This window comes from Lolium perenne, chromosome 6 (assembly GCF_019359855.2).
Source record: "Lolium perenne isolate Kyuss_39 chromosome 6, Kyuss_2.0, whole genome shotgun sequence".
NCBI classification, from domain to species: Eukaryota; Viridiplantae; Streptophyta; class Magnoliopsida; order Poales; family Poaceae; genus Lolium; species Lolium perenne.
This window is the reverse complement of record NC_067249.2, coordinates 76,681,049-76,707,553: the sequence shown is the minus strand read 5'-3', so window position 1 is coordinate 76,707,553 and position 26,505 is coordinate 76,681,049. Positions and strand designations below refer to the sequence as shown.

Here is a 26,505-nt window from a genome sequence, read left to right as displayed (position 1 = left end):
GGTGATGAAGATGGCGGTGGAGATGGCAGCAGTGTCGATGGAGGAGCCTTCCGGGGGCACTTCCCCGTTCCGGCGGCGTGCCGGAACAGAGACTCCTGTCCCCCAGATCTTGGCTTCGCGATGGCGGCGGCTCTGGAAGGTTTCTCGTACCGTGGCTTTTCCGTATCGAGGTTTTAGGTCGAGGGCCCTTAAATAGGCGAAGAGGCGGCGTCAGAAGGTCGAAGGGGTGGCCACACTATAGGGGGGCGCGGGCCCCCCTGGCCGCGCCGGCCTAGGGTTTGGTGGGACTGTGCCCCCTCTCTGGCGGTTCTCGTGTGTTCTGGATGCTTCCGGGCAAAATAGGAACCTGGGCGTTGATTTCGTCCAATTCCGAGAATATTTCGTTACTAGGATTTCTGAAACCGAAAACAGCAGAAAACAGCAACTGGCACTTCGGCATCTTGTTAATAGGTTAGTTCCAGAAAATGCACGAATATGACATAAAGTGTGCATAAAACATGTAGATATCATCAATAATGTGGCATGGAACATAAGAAATTATCGATACGTCGGAGACGTATCAGCATCCCCAAGCTTAGTTCTGCTCGTCCCGAGCAGGTAAAACGATAACAAAGATAATTTCTGGAGTGACATGCCATCATAAACTTGATCATATTGTAAACATATGTAATGAATGCAGCGATCAAAACAATGTATATGCAATGAGTAAACAATTGAATCATATAGCAAAGACTTTTCATGAATAGTACTTTCAAGACAAGCATCAATAAGTCTTGCATAAGAGTTACTCATAAAGCAATAAATTCTTAGTAAAGGTATTGAAGCAACACAATGGAAGATTAAGTTTCAGCGGTTGCTTTCAACTTATAACATGCATATCTCATGGATAATTGTCAACATAGAGTAATATAACAAGTGCAATATGCAAATATGTAGGAATCAATGCACAGTTCACACAAGTGTTTGCTTCTTGAGGTGGAGAGAAATAGGTGAACTGACTCAATAATAAAAGTAAAAGAATGGTCCTCCATAGAGGAAAAGCATCGATTGCTATATTTGTGCTAGAGCTTTGGTTTTGAAAACAAGAAACAATTTTGTCAACGGTAGTAATAAAGCATATGTATCATGTAAATTATATCCTACAAGTTGCAAGCCTCATGCATAGTATACTAATAGTGCCCGCACCTTGTCCTAATTAGCTTGGACTACCGGGATTATCGCAATGCACATGTTTTAACCAAGTGTCACAAAGGGGTACCTCTATGCCGCCTGTACAAAGGTCTAAGGAGAAAGCTCGCATTGGATTTCTCGCTATTGATTATTCTCAACTTAGACATCCATACCGGGACAACATAGACAACAGATAATGGACTCCTCTTTTATGCATAAGCATGTAGCAACAATTAATTTTCTCATATGAGATTGAGGATATATGTCCAAAACTGAAACTTCCACCATGGATCATGGCTTTAGTTAGCGGCCCAATGTTCTTCTCTAACAATATGCACGCTCTAACCATAAGGTGGTAGATCTCTCTTACTTCAGACAAGACGAACATGCATAGCAACTCACATGAAATTCAACAAAGAGTAGTTGATGGCGTCCCCAGTGAACATGGTTATCGCACAACAAGCAACTTAATAAGAGATAAAGTGCATAAGTACATATTCAATACCACAATAGTTTTTAAGCTATTTGTCCCATGAGCTATATATTGCAAAGGTGAACGATGGAATTTTAAAGGTAGCACTCATGCAATTTACTTTGGAATGGCGGAAAATACCATGTAGTAGGTAGGTATGGTGGACACAAATGGCATAGTGGTTGGCCCAAGTATTTGGATGCATGAGAAGTATTCCCTCTCGATACAAGGTTTAGGCTAGCAAGGCTTATTTGAAACAAACACAAGGATGAACCGGTGCAGCAAAACTCACATAAAAGACATATTGTAAACATTATAAGACTCTACACCGTCTTCCTTGTTGTTCAAACTCAATACTAGAAATTATCTAGACCTTAGAGAAACCAAATATGCAAACCAAATTTTAGCGTGCTCTATGTATTTCTTCATTAATGGGTGCAAAGTATATGATGCAAGAGCTTAAACATGAGCACAACAATTGCCAAGTATCACATTATCCAAGACATTTTAGCAAATTACTACATGTAGCATTCTCCAATTCCAACCATATAACAATTTAACGAAGAAGAAACTTCACCATGAATACTATGAGTAGAAACTAAGGACATACTTGTCCATATGCTATAGCGGAGCGTGTCTCTCTCCCACAAAGTGAATGCTAGGATCCATTTTATTCAAACAAAACAAAAACAAAAACAAACCGACGCTCCAAGTACAGCACATAAGATGTGACCGAATAAAAATATAGTTTCAAGAGAAGGAACCTGATAATTTGTCGATGAAGAAGGGGATGCCTTGGGCATCCCCAAGCTTAGATGCTTGAGTCTTCTTGAAATATGCAGGGGTGAACCACCGGGGCATCCCTAAGCTTAGAGCTTTCACTCTTCTTGATCATAGTATATCATCCTCCTCTCTTGACCCTTGAAAACTTCCTTCACACCAAACTTCTCATAAACTTCATTAGAGGGGTTAGTACATAATCAAAAACTCCCATGTTTAGAGGTGACACAATCATTATTAACACTTCTGGACATTGCTCAAAGCTACTGGAAGGTAATGGAACAAAGAAATCCACCCAACACAGCGAAAGAAGCAATGCGAAATAAAAGGCAGAATCTGTCAAAACAGAACAGTCCGTAAAGACGAATTTTTAATGAATACTTCCGTTGCTCAGATCAGAAAACTCAAAACTAATGAAAGTTGCGTACATATCTGAGGAACACGCACGTAAATTGGCATATTTTTATGATTTTTCTACAGAGAAAACAGCCCAGATTCGTTACAGATAGAAATCTGTTTCTACGCAGAAATCCAAATCTAGTATCAACCTTCGATTAGAGGCTTCACTTGGCACAACAAAACACAAAACTAAGATAAGGAGAGGTTGCTACAGTAGTAAACAACTTCCAAGACACAAATATAAAACAAAGTACTGTAGCAAAATAACACATGGGTTATCTCCCAAGAAGTTCTTTCTTTATAGCCATTAAGATGGGCTCAGCAGTTTTAATGATGCACTCATAAGAAATAGTAGTTGAAGCGAAAGAGAGCATCAAGAGGCAAATTCAAAACAACTTTAAGTCTAACATGCTTCTAGGAATCTTGTAAATAAACAGGTTCATGAAGCATAATGCAACAAGCATAGAAAGATAAAACAAGTGTAGCTTCAAAAATTTCAGCACATAGAGAGGTGTTTTAGTAACATGAAAATTTGTACAACCATATTTTCCTCTCTCGTAATAACTTTCAGTAGCATCATGAGCAAACTCAACAATATAACTATCACATAAAGCATTCTTATCATGAGTCTCATGCATAAAATTATTACTACCCACATAAGCATAATTAATTTTATTAGTTGTAGTGGGAGCAAATTCAACAAAGTAGCTATCATTATTATTATCATCATCAAATATAGGAGGCATATTGTAATCATAATCAAATTCATCCTCCATAACAGGCGGTAACAAAAGACTACTATCATTATAATCATCATAAATAGGAGGCAAAGTATCATCAAAGTAAATTTCCTCCTCAATGCTTGGGGGACTAAAAATATCATGCAAACCAGCTTCCCCAAGCTTAGAACTTTCTATATCATTATCAACAATGGTGTTCAAAGCGTTCATACTAATATTACTACCAGCATGCAAATAAGATTCCATAGGTTTTTTAATTTTCGCATCAAACAATCCATGTTTTAAATCAGGAAATAGCATAAGAAGCTCATTCTTGTCCATTATGCCAAACTAGTGTAAACAAGAAACAAAAAGATGCAATTGCAGGATCTAAAGGAAATAGCTTCGAGTACTTACAACAGCGAAAATAGCTTGGTAGCCGAGATCCGGAGTGTGAGTACCTTTTACCTTTCCTCCCCGGCAACGGCGCCAGAAAATAGCTTGATGTCTACGCCCCCCTCCTTTTCCTGTAGACAGTGTTGGGCCTCCAAGAGCAGAGGTTTGTAGGACAGCAGCAAGTTTTCCCTTAAGTGGATCACCCAAGGTTTATCGAACTCAGGGAGGAAGAGGTCAAAGATATCCCTCTCATGCAACCCTGCAACCACAAAGCAAGAAGTCTCTTGTGTCCCCAACACACCTAATAGGTGTACTAGTTCGGCGAAGAGATATTGAAATACAGGTGGTATGAATAAGCAGTAGCAACGGTGCCAGAAAATAGCTTGCTGGCGTGTAGTTGATGGTGGTAGTATTGCAGCAGTAGTAACACAGTAAAACAGTAAACAAGCAGCGATAGCAGTATTTAGGAACAAGGCCTAGGGATTACACTTTCACTAGTGGACACTCTCAACATTGATCACATAACAGAATAGATAAATGCATACTCTACACTCTTGTTGGATGATGAACACATTGCGTAGGATTACACGAACCCTCAATGCCGGAGTTAACAAGCTCCACAATTCAATGTTCATATTTAAATAACCTTAGAGTGTATGAAAGATCAATTCGACTAAACCAAGTACTAGCATAGCATGCACACTGTCACCTTCATGCTATGTAGGAGGAATAATACACATCAATACCATCATAGCAATAGTTAACTTCATAATCTACAAGAGATCATAATCATAGCATAAACCAAGTACTAACACGGATGCACACACTGTCACCATTACACCGTGTAGGAGGAATAGACTACTTTAATAACATCACTAGAGTAGCACATAGATAAATTGTGATACAAAACACATTGCAATCATAAAGAGATATAAATAAGCACTTCACTATGCCATTCATAACAGTGAATAAGTATTCTGTGAAATATAGCCTAAGAGACCCACACGGTGCACACACTGTCACCTTTACACACGTGGGACAAGGAGTCTCCGGAGATCACATAAGTAAAATTCACTTGACTAGCATAACGACATCTAGATTACAATTATCATCATATGAATCTCAATCATGTAAGGCAGCTCATGAGATTATTGCATTGAAGTACATAGAAGAGAGATGAACCACATAGCTACCGGTACAGCCCCGAGCCTCGATGGAGAACTACTCCCTCCTCATGGGAGCAGCAGCGGTGATGAAGATGGCGGTGGAGATGGCAGCGGTGTCGATGGAGGAGCCTTCCGGGGGCACTTCCCTGTTCCGGCGGCGTGCCGGAACAGAGACTCCTGTCCCCCAGATCTTGGCTTCGCGATGGCGGCGGCTCTGGAAGGTTTCTCGTACCGTGGCTTTTCCGTATCGAGGTTTTAGGTCGAGGGCCCTTAAATAGGCGAAGAGGCGGCGTCAGAAGGTCGAAGGGGTGGCCACACTATAGGGGGGCGCAGGCCCCCCCTGGCCGCGCCGGCCTAGGGTTTGGTGGGCCTGTGTCCCCTCTCTGGCGGTTCTCGTGTGTTCTGGATGCTTCCGGGCGAAATAGGAACCTGGGCGTTGATTTCGTCCAATTCCGAGAATATTTCGTTACTAGGATTTCTGAAACCAAAAACAGCAGAAAACAGCAACTGGCACTTCGGCATCTTGTTAATAGGTTAGTTCCAGAAAATGCACGAATATGACATAAAGTGTGCATAAAACATGTAGATATCATCAATAATGTGGCATGGAACATAAGAAATTATCGATACGTCGGAGACGTATCACTTCGCACGAGCCCTTGTAATTGGTCCAATCCGAACTTCATTGGACTTGAGCTTCACAGCAGGTTCATCTTCATTTATCAATGACGGAGGTAGTGGTGTAGTAGGGATGTCCTCATCATCTCCCCCCTTCAAAAGGCGTCGACCTCGACGCTCCAAGGTCTTCTCTGTCATATGGTGTCAAATCAGCAACATTGAAAGAATTACTGACACCAAACTCATCAACTGGAAGATTTATCGAGTATGCATTATCATTGATCTTGGCAAGCACTTTGTAAGGACCAGCACCACGAGGCTTCAACTTAGACTTCCGCAGCTTCGGGAACCTATCCTTGCGAAAATGTACCCAGACCATATCACCAGGCTTGAACAACATCTCTTTGCGCTTCTTATTCATCCTTGCGGCATTGCTCTTGCCTTTCTTCTCTATCAACTCTTTAGTCTTCACATGGATTTTTCGCACAAAATCTGCCCTCTTGGATGCCTCCATATTAACTCTCTCATGTATAGGAAAATGCAACAAGTCAAGTGGAGTAATGGGTATGAAACCATACACCACCTCAAAAGGACATAGCTCCATGGTAGAATGTACCGCCCTGTTGTAAGCAAACTCTACATGCGGCAAACACTCTTCCCACTCCTTCAGGTTCTTCTTGATCATGGATCTCAACAGTTGTGACAATGTTCTATTCACCACCTCAGTTTGACCATCAGTTTGGGGATGACAAGTAGTACTGAACAGTAGCTTTGTCCCTAGCTTTCCCCAAAGTGTACGTCTTCCAGAAGTAGCTCATGAACTTCACATCACGATCAGAAACAATAGTCTTCGGGACTCCATGTAGTCGAACAATCTCCCTGGAAAACAGGTTAGCAATATGCGACGCATCGTCGCTTTTGTGGCAGGCAATAAAGTGTGACATTTTAGAAAATATGTCCACTACCACAAAGATAGAATCATGGCCTCTTTTAGTACGCGGCAAACCCAATACAAAATCCATACTAATATCTTCCCAAGGTGTAGTAGGTGCCGGTAATGGAGTATACAAACCGTGAGGCTTCAGCTTGGACTTGGACTTGTTGCAAGTAATGCACCTCTTCACATACCTGTCCACATCCCGCCTCATCTTTGGCCAATAAAAATGATCAGCGAGCATGAGTAGTGTCTTCTCACGCCCAAAGTGACCCATCAAACCTCCAGCATGTGATTCCTGCAATAAGAGCAAACGCACAGACGATTCTGGAACACATAGTTTGTTAGCTCGAAACAAGAACCCATCATGTATGTGATATTTTTCCCATGCTTTACCAAGAGCACATAAGCGATATGGTTCAACAAAATCATGATCCGTAGCATACAAATCACATAGCACTTCTAATCCAGGAATTTTAACATCAAGTTGAGTTAATAGCATATTCTTCCTAGATAGAGCATCATCAACAATATTATCTTTTCCCTTCTTATGCTTAGTAATGTATGGAAAAGACTCAATGAACTCAACCCACTTAGCAAGACGCCTATGCAAAACAGATTGGGCTTTCAGATATTTCAAAGCTTCATGATCAGAATGTGTGATAAATTCTTTTGGCCACAAATAATGTTGCCAAACCTCAAGAACTCCAATTAAAGCATACAATTATTTATCATATATTGGATAGTTCAACTTAGATCCAGAAAGTTTCTCAGAAAAATATGCAATTGGTGTCGGGGGGAAGACCCCGGATAGGGCAATGGACGCGGAGCAGCCGGCTGGCCGCTGGCCGGCTCGCGGCAAAGGCCGGCTGAGGAGCAGCCGGCTGGTGCCGTGGCCGGCTGGTCCGGAAGCCGGCTGGCTCTAGGTCCTAGTTGGCCTGGCTACGGCCACCAATGCTGTAGCTGGGCCGGCTTCTACAAGCCATATCCGACTGGGGTTTGTACCTCAGACCGACTCGAGGCTGGCGAGTCTTGCACTGGAAGGAACCGGGTTGGTGGTCCGGGTTCCTAAAGTCCACGCTGACTCCATCTTCCGTAAAGCGCGGGGCACTGTGGAGCAATAGTGCCACGCGCCGGACAGGCCATCAGAGCTTACGACAATCCGTACTGGCTACAGTGGCTGACGGCGACAGGGACACCTCCTCTCCATACCGCTGACCGCAGGCGACCGGATGGGACAGGCCACGATGCCTCAACGGCTCCTGACGTCACCGCCTCGGGAAGGAGCGGAAGCCGGAGCCGGCCAAGCCGGCCAGTAAACTATAGGGTCTTATATGTAAAGTGCCGGCGCCTATATAAGCCGCACTACCCCCTCTCGTGCAGGGGATCGATCATTTATTGCTTCCTCCCACCTACAGAGCTGCCCTGTGAGAGAGACCATCGTCTCCCTTAGCCTCTCAGGAGCAGCCGGACACAGCTCTAGGAGCACCGTTGTATTGTGTGATCATCATATACACTCATAGCAGGAGTAGAGGTTTTACCTCCATCGGAGGGCCTCGAACCTGGGTACGTCGCCGTGTCGCTCGTGCCCATACCCGCATCCGGATACCGCCGTGAGATCCCTCAGGAACCACTTCGATTAGCCACCCTATGGCATATGCCGTGACGATACCACGACATTTGGCGCCCACCGTGGGGCCTTCAGCATCCTCGGCCGGTGTCTTCATCCGGACGGGCCTCACCATCACCACCGGCGAGCGAGTCGCTTCAGGCTTGATCTGGAGATTCGGCTCCCTCGACTGCGTCAGCGACAACGCTGGCTGCTTCGCTGACCGGCCCTTCCCAGCCGGCGGCAGCGTCATCTCCTTCGGCGGCCACGACGTCTACGTCGTCACCGTCGCGCCGCCGCGCTACCCGCGGCAGGTGCTGCGCTGCGCTAGCCCTCCTCTGCGAGCCGGCAGCAGCGCTCCCGCCAGCCCCGCCGTCGTGCAAGTCATGATGGCTGGCGAGGAGCCCCCCGTCAAGAACCCGCGCACCCGTGGCCCCGGCACGGAGCGCAACATCGACCCCAACGCCTTCGGCTCAGGCGCCAGGCCGCCACCGCCACCGTCCCGGCTGGACGAAGTCCGGGCAAAGCTGAGCACGCCGCTCACGCCTGGCGGAGACCCCACAGCTATCGAGGCGGATTTGGAGGCGCACCGCCAGCTCCTCCTCAAGCAAACCGAAGAACTGGCTGCTGCTAAGCGCCAGATGGAGATCACCCAGCGCGAGTACAACCGCGCCCACGGCCTCACTCCAGGCGGCGACGAGCCAAGCCGAGCCGGTCACGTCCGCCGCAGGGGCCGCGACCTTGGCGCCGAGATCGCCCGCGACGGCGCTCCTTCGCCGGCTCCGTCCGCAGAGCTGCCCGTCTACAACACCCCCGACAAGAACATGCGCGCGGCAGAAGCCGCCGCAGAAGAGCTGAACCGCCTTGAAGGCGAAGAGTTACGCCGCCAGACCAAGCGGGTGACTGAGCTGCTCAACGCAGCCAACAGCGGATCGCCGACCCCAGGTATGTCAATGCCCCCAGAGCTTCTCACGCTCGTGGCGCCGCAGGCAACGACAGGGAAGGCGCCAGGGACACGGCCGAGTCCGCCTCCCCAGCACCAAGCCGGCGCCATGATTCCCGGGCCACGCACGCAAGTTCGGGCCGGCCGAGCCACCAGCCGAGCGGCAGCAGCCGCAGCCGGCCTCCACCAAGCCGATACCAGGAGCAAGACTCCGAGCCCCGCCGCCAGCACCGGCCGGCTCCAGAAGCAGCCGGCACACGCCAGCCGGCACGTTCCCGGCTGGGCCCCCGCATCGAGCCCACCGACGCCAGAGACCGCCTCGACCGGCTGGTCGAATCCCGCATCGCGGAAGAGGAGGCGCCGGCTTGCCCCAAGTGCTTCGGGCCCCGCATCGCCAACGAGCCCGTGCTCGACGGCTTCCAGCTTCCCCGCGACACGCCCAAGTACGACGGCACCGCCAAGCCGGAGGACTGGCTGCTGGACTACTCCACCGCAGTCGGCATCTCGCGGGGCAACAAGCGGTGGGCGGTACGCTACTCCCCCCTGATGCTAGTCGGCTCCGCCCGCACCTGGCTCAACAACCTGCCAGCCGGCAGCATTAACGGCTGGCTGGATTTCGAAGAGGCCTTCGTCAGCAACTTCACCGGCACCTACCGCCGGCCGGGTCGCCCTCAGCAGCTGGAGATGTGCAAGCAGGGCCCGGACGAGACGGATCGCGCGTACCTGACGCGCTGGTGCGAGATGCGCAACTCCTGCGAGGGCGTGCACGAGATCCAGGCCATCAGCTTCTTCATGGGAGGCTGCCGGCCAAACACCATGCTGTGGCACAAGCTGCGCCGCAGTGACCCCAAGTCGATGGCCGCCTTGATGGCCATCGCGGACAAATACGCGCTGGCTGAAGAAGCCGGCAAGGCGCCGGCTGACTCAGCACCGGCTCCCTCCAAGCGGGACCATCACAAGTCGGCTGAGCACAAGCCGGCAGACGGCGCCTCTCATGGCAGCCGGCGGGATAACTACCGCGGCAAGCGTCACAGCGACCAGCCGGACCGCCGGTACGGCTCCGCCCACGTAGCCGCCGTGGCAGACAACGCGGCAGGCGGCAGCCGCCGCCAGAAGCAAGACCGGCAGTGGAAGCCGAAGTACACCTTTGAGCAGATGCTCGACTCGCCGTGCAAGTACCACAGCGGCAAGAACCCCTCCAACCACCTCACCCGCGACTGCCACTTCATGAAGCGGCTGACAAGCGGTGAACCCCTCCCGCCTCCCCCCCCGCCCCCACCAGCTGGCGGGCCGGGTGGCCAAGCCGGCGCAGAGAACGCCAACCTCGAGCACCACGAGGCTAACCAAGTGCACCATGGTGGCCGATATCTGGCCGAAGACGCCACCTACATCATCTTCACCTCCGAGCCCGAGGACAGGACGAGCCAAGAGCGCCGTTCCATTGAGGTCAACGCGGTCATACCGCCGGTCCCCCAGTACCTAAACTGGTCAGAGCAGGCCATCACCTTTGATCGCCGCGATACACCGGCTGTCCTGCCGAAGCCGGGCAGCTACGCCATGGTCCTCGACCCCACCATCGGCACAACCCGGCGCAGCGTGCGTTTTTCGCGCGTCCTCATCGACGGCGGCAGCAGCATCAACATCCTCTACCGCGACACCGCCCGCAAGCTGGGCATCCAGGAGGCCGAGTTGCGCCCCACCCCCACCGTTTTCCATGGCATCGTGCCAGGCCATTGCTGCCAGCCGATCGGCCGGATCACGCTGGAGGTGATGTTCGGGAAGCCGGACCACTTCCGCACCGAGAGAATCGAGTTCGAGGTGGTGGACCTCGTGAGTCCCTACCACGCGCTCCTGGGCAGGCCGGCCCTGACCAAGTTCATGGCGGTGCCCCACTATGGGTACCTGAAGATGAAGCTGCCTGGCCCCAAGGGGGTCATCACCGTAGCCGGCGACTATCGCCGCTCCATAGACTGCGCCACGCAGAGCTCCAAGATGGCCCAGACGCTGGTCATCGCCACTGAGAAGCAGCTCATCCACGACGCCGTCGCCCTCGCCAAAGCCGCGCAGACAGACATGCCGGCTGCGGGCAACCCGGCTGGGACGACTCACTTCCAGCCGGCCGACAACACCAAGAAGATCCTGCTGGACCCGGCGCAGCCGGACAAGTTCGTCACCATCGGTGCCGGCTTGAGCAAGAAATAGGAAAGCGAGCTCACCAGCTTCCTCCGTGAGAATCGGGACATCTTCGCATGGACTCCAAGAGACATGCCGGGTGTGCCGAGGGAGTTGGCTGAGCACCACCTCCACGTCCGGCCTGAAGCCAAGCCGGTGAAGCAGCCTCTCAGGCGCTTCGCCGAAGAACGAAGGAAGGCCATCGGTGAAGAAATCGCCCGGCTCCTAGCTGCCGGCTTCATCATGGAAGTGCTGCACCCGGACTGGTTGGCGAACCCGGTCCTGGTCTTGAAGAAGAACGGCTCCTGGCGCATGTGTATCGACTACACCAGCCTGAACAAGGCGTGCCCGAAGGACCCCTTCCCCCTGCCGCGCATAGATCAAGTTATAGACTCGACTGCCGGCTGTGAACTGTTGTCTTTCCTAGATGCCTATTCAGGCTACCACCAGATTCCTTTGAATCCGGATGATCAAATAAAGACTTCGTTCATTACCCCGTATGGGGCTTACTGCTACACGACTATGCCGTTCGGCTTGAAAAATGCAGGCGCCACCTACCAAAGGTGCATGCAAAAATGCTTGCAGGATCAAATCGGCAGAAACGTTCACGCATATGTGGATGATGTCGTCGTAAAGACCAAGGAGACGACTACCCTCCTTGATGACCTGAGAGGAACCTTCACCAATCTGAGAAGATTCCGGATGAAGCTCAACCCGGCCAAGTGCACATTCGGCGTGCCGTCTGGCCAGCTCCTTGGCTACCTCGTCTCTCAGCGAGGGATCAAAGCCAACCCGGACAAGATCAGTGCCCTGGAGAAGATGGAACTGCCGCAGTGCCTCAAGGACGTCCAGAAGTTTGCTAGCTGCCTGGCTTCCTTGAGCCGCTTCGTCAGCCGGCTGGGGGAGAAGGCACTGCCCCTGTATCAATTAATGAAGAAGGCGGACAAATTCGTCTGGTCACCGCAGGCGGATGAGGCTTTCCGTGACTTGAAGCGCGTGCTTTCAACCGCGCCAATCCTTGCAACGCCGGTTTCAATGGAGCCGATGCTGTTGTACATCGCAGCCACCAACCGAGTGGTTAGCGTTGTCCTGGTGGTGGAGCGCAAAGAAGCCGGCAGGGAGCAGCTGGTCCAACGCCCAGTCTACTACCTTAGCGAAGTGCTCTCCCAGTCGAAGCAAAACTACCCCCACTACCAGAAGGTCACCTACGGCGTCTACATGGCAGCCAAGAAGCTGAAGCACTACTTCCAAGAGCACCCCATCAAGGTGGTTGCCACAGCGCCCTTGGTGGAAATCATAGGCAGCAAGGATGCCAACGGCCGGGTTGCCAAGTGGGCCCTGGAGCTAGCCGCCCACACCATCCTCTACGAGCCACGCACAGCCATCAAGTCGCAGATCCTCGCGGACTTCTTCGTCGACTGGGCTGAGATGCAGTACCTGCCGCCTGTGCCGGATTCCACACATTGGAAGATGCACTTCGACGGCTCGAAGATGCGCAACGGTTTGGGAGCCGGCATCGTCATCACCTCTCCCAAGGGAGACCGACTGGACTACGTCTTGCAGATCCACTTCGCCGCATCCAACAATGTGGCGGAGTATGAAGCGCTCATTCATGGGCTGAAGCTGGCCAAGGAGATTGGCGTGCGTTGCATACTTTGCTTCGGCGACTCTGACTTGGTCATACAGCAAGCATCTGGCGACTGGGACGCGAAGGACGCCAACATGGCCTCATACCGCTTCCATGTCCAGCAGTTATCCGGCTTCTTCGACGGCTGCGAATTCCACCACGTGCCACGGGCAAACAACGAGGCGGCTGACGCCTTGTCCAAGATTGGCTCAACCCGGCAAGCCATTCCGCCGGGTGTCGCCTTGGCGGTCCTCAAGAAGCCGTCCATCATACCGTCACCGGACTCGGATTCAATATTCGTGCCGGCTGACCCGGGGGCTGCTCAGCCGAACCCGGGGGCTTCATCGCCCAAGTCGGGGGCTAACAAGCCGAACCCGCTGGCTACCACGCCGAACCCGAGGACTTCTCAGTCCAACCCGGGGGCTTCATCGCCAAACTCGGGGGCTAGCAAGCCGAACCCGCCGGCTAGCAAGCCGAACCCGGCGACCATACAGTCGAATCCGGAAGCTCCCACGCAGGAGGCCCTGTTGGTCAGCGTATTCGAGATAAGATGCGTACCTTCATGGGCACAAGAATTCCTCTCCTACCTCACCGACGGTGTGCTGCCTGATGATAGAGTCCAGGCCAGGCAGATTGAGAGAAGGGCCAAGGCCTATACCATCATCAACCACCAGCTGTACAAACGCAGCGTAAGTGGGGTGTTCCAGCGGTGCGTCGAGCCGGCTGAAGGGATTGAACTCCTACGGGAAATCCATCAAGGAGAGTGCGGACATCACGCCTCATCCAGAGCCATAGTGGCCAAAGCCTTCCGGCACGGCTTTTACTGGCCGACTGCGCTCAGAGACGCAGAAGAGTTGGTGAAGAAGTGCAACGGCTGTCAGCGCTTCGCAAAGCAGAGACACCAGCCGGCTTCCGCCTTGAAAACCATCCCCATCACATGGCCATTTGCCGTATGGGGCTTTGATATGGTAGGCCCATTCAGAACGGCGCGAGGCGGCATGACACATCTCTTGGTGATGATTGACAAATTCACCAAGTGGATCGAAGCCAAGCCAATCAAGAAACTGGACGGGTCCACAGCCGTCACATTCCTCAAGGAAATCATTGTAAGATTCGGCTACCCCCACACCATCATCACTGACAATGGCAGCAACTTCTCCCAAGGCATCTTCTCTCGCTATTGCGGGGAAATGGGGATCCGGATGGCCCTATCTTCTGTGGCGCACCCAGAGTCCAACGGACAAGTGGAAAAGGCTAACGGCTTAGTCCTAGCCGGCATCCGGCCCCGGCTGGTGGAGCCGCTCGAGCGAACAGCCGGCTGCTGGATTGAAGAGTTGCCCAATGTGCTGTGGAGCCTGCGCACAACGACAAACCGCTCAGTCGGCTTCACACCATTCTTCCTCGTATACGGGGCCGAAGCCGTCCTGCCGACTGATATCGAGCACGACGCGCCAAGGATCAAGCTCTACACAGAAGCCGAAGCCAAAGAAGCTCGCGAAGATGGAGTTGACCTGGTCGAAGAGGCCCGGCTGCTGGCTGCTTCTAGATCTACTATCTACCAGCAAAGCCTCCGACGCTATCACAGCTGGAAGGTCCAGCCCTTAGCATTCCGAGAAGGAGACCTAGTGCTCCGGCTGATCCAGCGGACAGCCGGACAGCATAAGCTGTCATCCCCATGGGAGGGTCCCTTCATCGTGAGCAAGGCAGTAGGCAATGATTCCTACTATCTCATAGATGCCCAAGAGGCTAGAGAAAACAAGCCGGACAAGGCTGACGAGGAGACTAAACGTCCCTGGAATGTCAGGTTACTCCGCCCATTTTACACATGAGAGCAGGAATGTATGTATCCCTTGTATCCCTTTTGTAAGCTATGAAAAAGCATGCGCCAAGAGCGCCGTTTCCGACAAGTTTTTCGCACACTTTACCTTGTTTCGCCAATTGGCTTGAACCCTCTCACGCGGTCGGCTCAGTAACGTGATCCGGTTTCCGACAGCCGGCTTCCGATCCAGCTACAGACCGCAACCCGGCTGTCCGGCTGGCGGGAGTAAGGCCTAGGGAGCCGGCACGCGAAAAACGACTAAGGGAAAGAGTAAGAGCGAGTTGACTTGCAACTTTTCATATAAGTGCCGGATTGCCGAATTCAGCTCGTTCGACCGAAATACTGTCGGCCTCACCCAGCGGCCCGCTCTTGATCCGGCGACGGATCGCAAGTCGGACGTATGACCGGCAAGAGCACAGCCAAAGAGTGGGGCAGATGGGAAAAAGCGAACGAGTCGAAAGAAAGCAACTCGGCACACAAATGAATAACCAACACATTAAAGTGTGACATAATTAAAGGGCGATAATATTCATACATCTGCACCCGGCATCCCGGGGATTTAATAAATTGTCTTGGCAAAAGAACAACTGAAAAGCAGGAAATCTAAGCCGGAGGGGCATCAGCGGAGCCGGCTGCCGGGTCGTCCTCGGGCGCGTCCTCCGCCTCCTCATCGTCCATGTAATCTTCATCGGATGGAGGAGGGTTCGGGTCCGCGACGAAGGCGCCCTTGTCGACGAAGTCGGCGATGGCGCTGGCTCGGGCAAGGCGGGCGGCCTTGAGCTCGGCTGGGAGCTTGTCCTCCACGCCGGCTTGCCGGAACTGAAGCTGCCCCAGGTCCACCTCGTTGTACCAGGAGAGGACGAAGGACAGCGCCATGTCGGCACTAGCGCGCGTGGCCGACTCCTTCCAGTCGAGGAAGCGGTCCGGCGCCCGCTCCATCGAGGAGATGAGGCCGGAGATATCTTGCGGCACCGCCTCTTCAGGCCACAGCATCGGCACCAGCTCTTCAGCCGCCTTCCGAAGCTCCCAGCCGAGTTTGGTGATGGGCTCGATGCGGGCAGCCATGGACGCCATGTGGTCCTCCATGGAGAAGTACTCTGAGCTGCCCTCGCCAGTCTCCCGCCTCCTGGAGTCGCGCGCGACGCCAACGGCTGCTAAAGCCGCGTCCTGCGTCTCCGGGAAGGCCGCTGCAAGAAGGAGCAAGTCAGAAACCATCAAAGCCGAAATAAGCTGAAAAATGCAAATTTTCGAAGTCCTAAGCCAAAAGGAAAAGCCTGGCGGCAGCCGGCAAGAACCGACTGCCACCAGCCCGAAGATGGCGATAGCGAAGAAAGAAGTTTCTGCTGCCGACTGCCAACGAAAGCCGGCAGCCGACAGCCGAAAGCCGGCAAAGGGGAAAGGAACATAGAGATGCACTCACCCGCCAAGCCGCGATCAAGCGCGCTAAACTCGTCGGTCCAGCGCTTGGCGGTAGCCGTCAGCTCCGTGGACTTAGCGGTGACCTCCTCCTGCAGCACAAGCCGCTGCTTCTCCACCTCCGTCAGCCGCCGGCTCAGATCATCCACCTTCTCCTTCTCCGCCGTCCTGAGGGAGTTGAGCTCGGCGAGATGGTTCTGCTCCAGCAGGCGCAGCCGCGTCAACTCCTGCTCAGCCAGCTTGAGCTTGCCGGCGGCGGATCGGCCCGCCTCCTCGCTCTCGGCGCACTGGGCGCGAGCGGCTCGGAGATCCGACTCCAGCTGCGGGACCTTGGCGGCTTCAACTGCGAGGCGGCCGGAAAGAAATGTCAGCCAACCAAGACTAAAAAGAAAATAAGACATCGAGTCGAAAGAAGCAGGAGCTTACCCTTGGCGGCTTCCAGCTCGCGGGCCAAGTCGGCCCGGTCCAGCTTGGCCTTGTGGTAATGGGTGACGGCGCGATTATACAGAGTGGTGCGCCGGTCCATCACAGCCTAAGGAAAAGAGAAAGTCAGTCGCACAGGCGAAACCCGTGCCGGCTTCAAGCAGCCGGCCCATGCCTCGGAGGGCTACCAGGATAATAATCAGATCAAAAACGGACGAAGCTTACCTTGCCGGCTTCCTCCACCTTGGCAACATTAGCCGCGGCCTCGGCCGCCCTGGCCTTGAGGTTGGCCTGCAGGCTGGAGAAGAACATCTCCACCGACGCCTGGCCGGGGTTCCCCTCCCGGCTGGTCACCTCGTAGGAGTCGGCGCGGAGCCACGCCTGCTCCATGGTGGCAGCCGAGCCGAGGCTGGAGTCGGAGGCGGACGGCACCTGAAGAAGAAGTGTGCCCTTGGCCACATGCAGGCCCTGCGGCGACGCCGATGGGGTCTCCGTCCTCACCAGCGCACGCGAGTCGGCGCCCTCCATGCGCGCCGGCTCGTCCCTCGCCGATTCTGCCTGGCCGGCTCCTCTGTCGTCGGCTGCCGGCGGTGGCGTCGCTCCTGGCGCAGCGGATGGCCCAGCCGGCGCAGTCATCTCCGGCGCACAGGCGCCCCTCCGGCTCTCATCCAGCTCCACCACGCTGGGCCGGGTGCCGGCTCCGGCCGCAGGCGGCGCAGCAATGCCGGCTCCGGTTCCAGGAGCAGCCCCACGGGCTCCGGCTCCGGTTGAAGGCGGCATGCCCCGCCCGGCCCCGGCGGGCTGGGTCCAAGACGTGTCCGGCGCGGGAACATATCGTCCAGCGTCGGCTGCCGCGGCGGGTTGGCCCGCGTGCCGCGATCAGGCGCTGAGGCCAGCGGCACGGCAAAGGAAGGTGCCCCTGCGGGAGGCGGAGTACCCGCAGGCGGAGGCGGCGTAGGTGCGCGCGAGGAAGGCTGCGGCGTCTGCTCCCTCCTCTGGCGCGGAAGCGGCGACACAACGCGTGGAGCTTGCCGGGAGCCGCCGCCCTGGGCAAACTTGATAGGGGCCCTAGCCGGATAAACAGAGAAAAGATAAGCATAAAAGTAAGGAAAGAAAAGGAATCAAACAAGAAAAAGAAGGAGAACTCACCCGGCCTGCTCCGGAACCTTCTTCGGCTGCTGCCGGCGCTGCTTCTTCGCCTTCGCCTCCCAGGCGGCGGTGGAGCCGGCTCGCTTTGTGCCCTTGGGCGCCGAAGTCGCCGTGGTGCTGGGCGGCCTCGTGCGAAGGGGCACGGCGGGGATTGGCCCCGTGGCGGACGTCGCCGGCTCCTCCTCCTCCTGCTGCTCTGGTGAAGGGGGCGGATTGTGCTCCCCCTGGCCGCCTAGATCAGGCGCCTGCAGCAGGTCATCGTCGCCGGCCTGGTCGCCGGCTTGGTCAGCCGGATCGACGTGATCCGGCGTCCACCTCCTCGTCGCCAGGTCGCCGTCCTCGGCGTTCTGGCGCTCAAAGAGCTAGAAAGACAGAAAAAGCATGAGCAAATAACAAGCCGGAAGTCGGCAGAAGAAAAAGGAAGTCGGCCTCGCAGCCGCAAGCCGGAAATTGGCAAAGACACGAGGCTTACCCGCTCCGGCGGATGGTCCCTGTCGTGGGGCGCCAGCCCGTAGTTCCAGTCTTCCGACAGGTTCGCCTTGGTGATGTTATTCACCCGGCTGGCCACCTGGGCCTTGGTGAGCACCGCCTTGGACGTCCGGTTCGGATCGAACCGGCCGGACATGTGCCCGATTTTGTGGGTGCGCATCTGGAGCGGCAGCACCCGGCGCTCGGCGATGGTGCAGAGGAGGTCTTCGGCTGTCAGCCCATTGTCAACGGCTGTCGCCAGGAGGTCCCAGAGCAGGTTCACCTCAGCGTCCGGATCCGTCGAGCGGGCGTTATAGCTCCAGTTGATCCGGCCGACTGGAGGGGCCGGGTTGAACTCCGGCAAGTTGATCCGGTCGACGAGCTGCCCCTCGTTGCGCACATAGAAGAACGACATTTGCCAGTTCTTCACCGAGTCAACGGTGGGGATTTTGGGGAAAGGCGTACCGGGCCGAGTGTAGATCGAGGCGGCGCCGCAGGCTCGCAGGTGGCCGTCGGTGGTTTGCGCCTTCAAGTAGAAGAGCCGGCTCCAAAAGTCGATGTCGGGCCACAAGCCGGCGTAAGCCTCCATGAACGCTACGAAGCAGCTCAGGAGGACGCACGCGTTGGCCGGCAGGTGGTGCGGCTGCAGGCCAAAGTTGTCGAGGAACTGCCGGAAGAATGTCGAAGCCGGCAGGCCCAGCCCGCGATCGAGGTGCGCGCCGAAGACGACGCGCTCGCCGGGCTCCGGCGCGGGCTCCGTCTCCTCGCCGGGCACCCGCGTGACCACCGACTGCGGGATCCGCCGGAGGCGCACCAGTCGTTCGATGTCATCCTCCCGCATATACGAGCCCCTCCACGATCCGCTGGGAGACGCCATTGTCGAGGTTGAGGAAGAAGATGACCAAGAGAGGCGAAACGGCGAGGAAGAGCCTTGCGACCGCGGCGGCGACAACGGCGGCTGAGGACGCTCCATCGAAACGCGCGGCCCCGTGGCGCTGGATTGATGGAGCGGCGGCGGCGGCCCGGCAGAAGATCGTCGGGGCAGCGGCTCGCCGGAGTTCGCCAGGAGGTTGCTGGAGGAGAAGCGTGGGCGTGCGACGGAGAAAGTTTGAGCGAGAGAGCAAAGAACGCGAGGAAGAAGAAGGGCGCCTCGGTACCGCTACCGGGGGCATTTATAGCCGCCTGGCGCGCCCGTTACGCGGCCACGTGGCGATCGTGGGCCACGATCAGGATTTACTGCGCCGTAACTCCTCCCACGACCACGACGGTTACCGAAAACGGCCACACCACGTCGCCCACTACCGCACCGGATCCGGAGGAACATTGATGTGACCAGACGAACCAACCGCCAGGCCAGGCGTCAGACCAGTCAAGTCGGGCGCAGGGCCCGAGGCGGCGGAGACTCCGGCGCGCCGCAAGCCGGAGTCGGACAACAAGTTCCACTCGAACCAAAATTCATCAGCGAGGCGGAGACGCCATCAGATCTTGCGAGAAAGCAAAAATTGTACAAGTATAAAAAGCGGCCGGCTAGGAGCAGCCAGCAGGAACGAGCCGGATGAGGGCGCAGCCGGCTGAATGGAAATTCTCAGTCGGCCCCTCCAAGTGCCGTCAAATATATTCGAGAAGCCAGGAAAACCTGCCTAGGTCCTTCTAAACGCAGGACCTTGCCAGCTTCGGGGGCTAATGTCGGGGGGAAGACCCCGGATAGGGCAATGGACGCGGAGCAGCCGGCTGGCCGCTGGCCGGCTCGCGGCAAAGGCCGGCTGAGGAGCAGCCGGCTGGCGCCGTGGCCAGCTGGTCCGGAAGCCGGCTGGCTCTAGGTCCTAGTCGGCCTGGCTACGGCCACCAATGCTGTAGCTGGGCCGGCTTCTACAAGCCATATCCGACTGGGGTTTGTACCTCAGACCGACTCGAGGCTGGCGAGTCTTGCACTGGAAGGAACCGGGTTGGTGGTCCGGGTTCCTAAAGTCCACGCTGACTCCATCTTCCGTAAAGCGCGGGGCACTGTGGAGCAATAGTGCCACGCGCCGGACAGGCCGTCAGAGCCTACGACAATCCGTACTGGCTACAGTGGCTGACGGCGACAGGGACACCTCCTCTCCATACCGCTGACCGCAGGCGACCGGATGGGACAGGCCACGATGCCTCAACGGCTCCTGACGTCACAGCCTCGGGAAGGAGCGGAAGCCGGAGCCGGCCAAGCCGGCCAGTAAACTATAGGGTCTTATATGTAAAGTGCCGGCGCCTATATAAGCCGCACTACCCCCTCTCGTGCAGGGGATCGATCATTTATTGCTTCCTCCCACCTACAGAGCTGCCCTGTGAGAGAGACCATCGTCTCCCTTAGCCTCTCAGGAGCAGCCGGACACAGCTCTAGGAGCACCGTTGTATTGTGTGATCATCATATACACTCATAGCAGGAGTAGAGGTTTTACCTCCATCGGAGGGCCTCGAACCTGGGTACGTCGCCGTGTCGCTCGTGCCCATACCCGCATCCGGATACCGCCGTGAGATCCCTCAGGAACCACTTCGATTAGCCACCCTATGGCATATGCCGTGACGATACCACGACAATTGGGCGACCCTCTTGCATCAATACACCACCAATTCCAATACCACTAGCATCACATTCAATCTCAAATTGCTTTTTGAAATCAGGAAGTGCAAGCAACGGTGCAGAAGTTAACAATCGTTTCAGTTCATCAAAAGCATGATCTTGGGCAATGCCCCACTCAAATGCAACACCCTTTTTAGTCAATTCATTCAAAGGTGCAGCAATAGTAGAAAAATTGGGCACAAAACAGCGATAAAACCCAGCTAGACCATGAAAACTTCTGACTTGACTCACATTCATGGGAGTAGGCCAATTTTGAATAGCTTCAATTTTAGACATGTCTACTTCTACTCCATTCTTAGAGACAACATAACCCAGAAATATGACCTTATCTTTGCAAAATGTGCACTTCTCAAGATTACCATAGAGTTTACTATCACGCAACACTTGCAAAACATGTCGAATATGTATAATATGATCAGATTCATTGCGGCTGTAAATTAATATGTCATCAAAATACACAACCACAAACTTGCAAATAAAATCACGCAAAACATGGTTCATCAGTATCATGAAAGTGCTAGTTGCATTAGTCAAACCAAAAGGCATTACTAACCACTCATATAAACCAAATTTTGTTTTAAAGGCGGTTTTCCACTCATCCCCTTCTTTCATCCTAATTTGATGATAACCACTTCGCAAATCAATATTAGTGAAAATAGCAGCACCACTCAATTCATCTAGCATATCCTCTAAACGGGGAATAGGATGACGATATCGAATAGTAATGTTGTTTATCGCTCTACAATCTACGCACATACGCCATGTACCATCTTTCTTAGGAACAAGAATAACAGGAACATCACAAGGACTAAGGCTTATACGGATATAACCTTTGTCGAGTAGCGCTTGTACTTGCTTCTGTATCTCCTTCGTCTCTTCGGGGTTCGTTCTATATGGTGCCCGATTGGGTAGCGAAGCTCCGGGAATCAAGTCGATTTGATGCTCAATACCTCGCAATGGTGGAAGTCCTGCGGGTACCTCATCCGGAAACACGTCGCCAAATTCCTGCAAAACATTAGAAACACCAAGAGGAAGAGGGGTCATGTCGTTAGAAATCAAAACCGTACCCCTGTACAAGAGCACAAGAGGCATGGCTGTAGGATCCTCATTAAATTCTCTCATGTCTTCTTTGGTGGCTAATGAGACTAAGGAATTCACTCTCGCACTTTTCGTTATATCACTCACAACATTACAATTCTCTCGCCTATCTAAAGAAGCATCCTCCAAGTTGACTTCAACATTCTGACGAGACTCATTGACAATTTGCTGTGGTGTCATAGGCTGTAAATTAATTTTCTTGCCCTTGAACTCCAAGTGATAGGTATTGGCACGGCCATTGTGTTGCACAGAACGGTCATAGAGCCAAGGCCGACCCAATAGTAGGTGACACACCGTCATAGGAACGACATCCAAATCAATGCAATCCTTATACGGTCCAATAGAAAACTCAACACGCACCATGTGGTTTACCTTCATCTCACCATTGTCGCTCAACCACTGAATATAGTATGGATGCGGGTGCGGTAGATACTTCAACTTCAGCTTGGTACACAGCTCCTTGCTTGCTAAATTGCGGCAACTCCCGCAATCAATAATGACCTTGCAAGCCTTGTCAGGACCAACTAAAGCCTTTGTTTGGAACAAATTGCAGCGCTGAGTAGATGCACTAGGCAACACATTAAGAGCACGCTGCGACACAACAATGGTGTGAGCATCAGACGGATATGCATCTTCACCATCAGTGTCATAGTCATCATCTTGTGGAGCATTAGGATTAACATCATCTCCAGTCTCGTATTCATTGTCCTCATTGATAATCATGACTTTGCGGTTAGGACAATCTCTCTTGAAGTGACCCTTGCCACCACATGTATGACAAACCATATCACGGTTACGCGTAGTAGACACATTAGAGCCACTCGTACTTGCAGAAGATTCGGACTTCTTTGTGTTAGACACATTGGAGACCGGCTTACTAGGCGGAGTAGAGTAAGGTGCGGGGCGCGTCGAAGGCGCCACCGCCGTAGATGGGGCCGCGCGGGGTGTGAAACGCCCAGCTCCTGTAGCTCGACCTTTGATCTTTGCTTCGTCAGCCAACTGTGATTCAGCTTCTCTTGCATGATGTAACAATTGATTCATATTGGTGTAGCTGTAGTGACGAACAATGCCTTTGATATCATACTTCAAACCGTTGAGAAAACGCTGCATTGTCATCTCGAGAGACTCACGGACACGGCCACGCTGCACAAGCATCTCCATCTCCATGTTGTATTCATCTACAGTCTTCACACCTTGTCTCAATAGAGTCAGCTTATCATATATATTCCGCAAGTAATTTGTAGGCACAAAGCGAGAAGTCATCGCCTCCTTCATAGCACGCCATGTGCGTATAGGTTGCTCACGATCCTCTTCGCGGTTACGAACAAAAGCATCCCACCAATGCAAAGCATAGCCATCAAATTTGGAAGAAGCAAGCTTGATCTTCCGATCTTCAGTATAATGTGGATGTAAGCTCCACAACTTCTCAATCTTGAGCTCCCAAGTGAGGTATTCTTCAACATCAGCTCCTCCTTCAAACTTGGGTATAGAGAACTTGGGCTTACCCAAACCATCTTCCTCATCTTGTCCACGACCATTGCAGCTGACTTGGTTGCATCCACCACGTCATACATAGCGCCTTGAAGCCCCATGCCCTGGCCAGCAGCCAACACCAGCAGCGCATCACAATGCCCAGCCTCCAAATACACATCGGCCTCTCCCCATGAAGCCTCGACAACGTCTTCAAGAAGAGAACGATGCCGTGGCGCTGCCGCCGCCTTGCCCGAAGGACTGGACATAGGGTTTCCCCTGGCACCAAGAGGAGAGGAAAGGCACGGTTGGGACCAAAGATCACGCCTTCAGGAAGGAAGTGGCGCCTGATGACCCACAAGTATAGGGGATCGCAACAGTCTTTGAGGGAAGTAAAACCCAATTTATTGATTCGACACAAGGGGAGACAAAGAACACTTGGAAGCCTTAACAACGGAGTTGTCAATTCAGCTGCACCTGGAAACAGACTTGCTCGCAAGAGTTTATCAGTAGTAACAGTTTTATAGCAGTAGCAGTAGTGAAATAACAGCAGCAGAGTGACAGAGACAGCAGTAGTGATTTTAGTAAACAGCAGGATTAAAATACTGTAGGCACGGGGACGGATGATGGGCGTTGCATGGATGAGAGAAACTCATGTAACAATCATAGCAGGGCATTTGCAGATAATAATAAAACGGTGTCCAAGTACAAAGCAATCAATAGGCATGTGTTCCATATATAGTCGTGCGTGCTCGCAATGAGAAACTTGCACAACATCTTTTGTCCTACCAGCCGGTGGCAGCCGGGCCTCAAGGGAAACTACTGGATATTAAGGTACTCCTTTTAATAGAGTACCGGAGCAAAGCATTAACACTCCGTGAACACATGTGATCCTCATATCGCTACCATTCCCTCCGGTTGTCCCGATTTCTGTCACTTCGGGGCCATCGGTTCCGGACAGCGACATGTGTATACAACTTATAGGTAAGACCATAAACAATGAATATCATGATGAAACAATAACATGTTCAGATCTGAGATCATGGCACTCGGGCCCTAGTGACAAGCATTAAGCATAACAAGTTGCAACAATATCATCAAAGTACCAATTACGGACACTAGGCACTATGCCCTAACAATCTTATGATATTACATGACCAATCTCATCCAATCCCTACCATCCCCTTCGGCCTACAGCGGGGGAATTACTCACACATGGATGGGGGAAACATGGCTGGTTGATGTAGAGGCGTTGGCGGTGATGATGGCGATGATCTCCTCCAATTCCCCGTCCCGGCGGAGTGCCAGAACGGAGACTTCTGGCTCCCGCGACGGAGTTTCGCGATGTGGCGGCGTTCTGGAGGGTTTCTGGCGACTTCGACTTCTCCCCGTGCGTTTTTAGGTCGAGGCCGATAAATAGTCCGAAGGAGGGCGTCGGAGGCCGGCCGAGGGGGCCACACCACATGGCCGCGCGGCCCCCCCTGGGCCGCGCCGCCCTATGGTGTGGGGCCCTCGGGCCTCCACCTTACTTGACCTTACGGCTCCGTCGGTTTTACGGGAAAATAGGGCCTTCTGCATAAATTCCGAGGATTTTCCCGAAAGTTGGTTTCTGCACAAAAACGAGACACCAGAACAGTTCTGCTGAAAACAGCGTTAGTCCGTGTTAGTTGTATCCAAAATACACAAATTAGAGGCAAAACAATAGCAAAAGTGTTCGGGAAAGTAGATACGTTTTGGACGTATCAACTCCCCCCAAGCTTAGCTTATTGCTTGTCCTCAAGCAATTCAGTTAACAACTGAGCGATAAAAGAACTTTCACGAACACATTTGCTCAAATGATGTATATATTCTCATGCTATGGCTAATACTTAAGCAGTTCATAATGAGATACATGCAAATAAGATCATCTAACAGCTATGTCAATCATGGAGAGGTACCAACAATTAATAATAAGCATCATGAATCATGTATATAAGCAGGATTGCAATGTTCATAAGAGAGTATGATAAAGTGGTATCTCGCTTGCCTGTATTTGATTGGCAAAACATAAATGCCCGGACACCTCTCGAGTTCATAGAAAGACTAGAAGTAGTGATTGTCAAAGATAAAAGCATCAAAGTTATACCACAATCAATCATATTTTGAGACAAGCATATTATACTAAGAATGACAGTTGTGCTCTCAAGATAGTGCTCAAAGAAATAATGGAGACACAACATAAAAGTAAAAGATTGACCCTTCGCAGAGGGAAGCAGGGATTAACATGCGCTAGAGCTTTTCATTTTTGAAATCAGGAGTAAAATTATTTTGAGAGGTGTTTGTTGTTGTCAACGAATGGTAATGGGTACACCAACTACCTCGCCAACCGGACTTCCAAGAGTGGCTCCCATGAATTATTGCATATTTATTTGGCACTCCTTCCAACCTTTCTTTCACAAACCATGGCTAACCGAATCCTCGGGTGCCTGCCAACAATCTCATACCATGAAGGAGTGCCCCTTTTTTATTTTAATTTTATTATGATGATGACACTCCCCCCAACCTTTGCTTACACAAGCCATGGCTAACCGAATCCTTCGGGTGCCGTCCAACAATCACAAACCATGGAGGAGTGTCTATTAAGTTAATTAATTCGGGACTGGGAATCCCATTGCCAGCTCTTTTTGCAAAATTATTGGATAAGCGGATGTGCCACTAGTCCATATGAGAGTCCGTCAAAAGTAAATGACAAGGTTGAAAGCTAAACACCACATACTTCCTCATGAGCTATGAAACATAAACACAAATTGAGAAGCATTTTGAAGGTTTTAAAGGTAGCGCATGAGAATTTACTTGGAATGGTTTGAAATGCCATGCATAGGTATTTATGGTGGACACTCTAGAGTAACTTGGTTTTCATGTGTTTGGAAGCACGAGCAGCGTTCCCGCTCAGTACAAGTGAAGGCTAGCAATAGACTAGGGAGCGACAAATCAAGAGAGCAGTAACTGTCATAATCATGCTTGCGGCAAAATAAATTAACGGAGGCATAAAAGTGATACA

General features: G+C 52.6%; 2 protein-coding genes across 2 annotated transcripts in view; both read right to left on the bottom strand.

Annotated features, from left to right (window-relative positions):
• Positions 1-16,893, bottom strand: part of LOC127310414 (uncharacterized) — a 40,317-nt gene extending 23,424 nt beyond the window's left edge. The window contains exons 1-3 of the mRNA XM_071822197.1: positions 16,667-16,893; positions 16,245-16,583; positions 15,639-16,011 (exon numbers count right to left, since the gene is read on the bottom strand). Coding sequence (XP_071678298.1) covers positions 15,639-16,011; positions 16,245-16,583; positions 16,667-16,766 — 812 coding nt within the window. The 5' untranslated portion in view covers positions 16,767-16,893. The remainder of the gene's footprint in view (positions 1-15,638; positions 16,012-16,244; positions 16,584-16,666) is intronic.
• A 719-nt stretch (positions 16,894-17,612) lies between these two features.
• Positions 17,613-19,212, bottom strand: LOC139831937 (uncharacterized). Its single transcript, XM_071821352.1, has 2 exons — positions 17,813-19,212; positions 17,613-17,731 (listed from the first exon to the last, which is right to left on the bottom strand). The coding sequence occupies exon 1, from the start codon at positions 19,155-19,157 to the stop codon at positions 18,045-18,047; it is 1,113 nt and encodes a 370-aa protein (XP_071677453.1). The 5' UTR covers positions 19,158-19,212; the 3' UTR covers positions 17,613-17,731; positions 17,813-18,044.
• Positions 19,213-26,505: the final 7,293 nt, after the last annotated feature.

Bases quoted from the DNA above. Each gene is read 5' to 3' on its own strand.
- LOC139831937 (XM_071821352.1), bottom strand. From the start codon at position 19,157: ATGGCGTCTCCCAGCGGATCGTGGAGGGGCTCGTATATGCGGGAGGAT.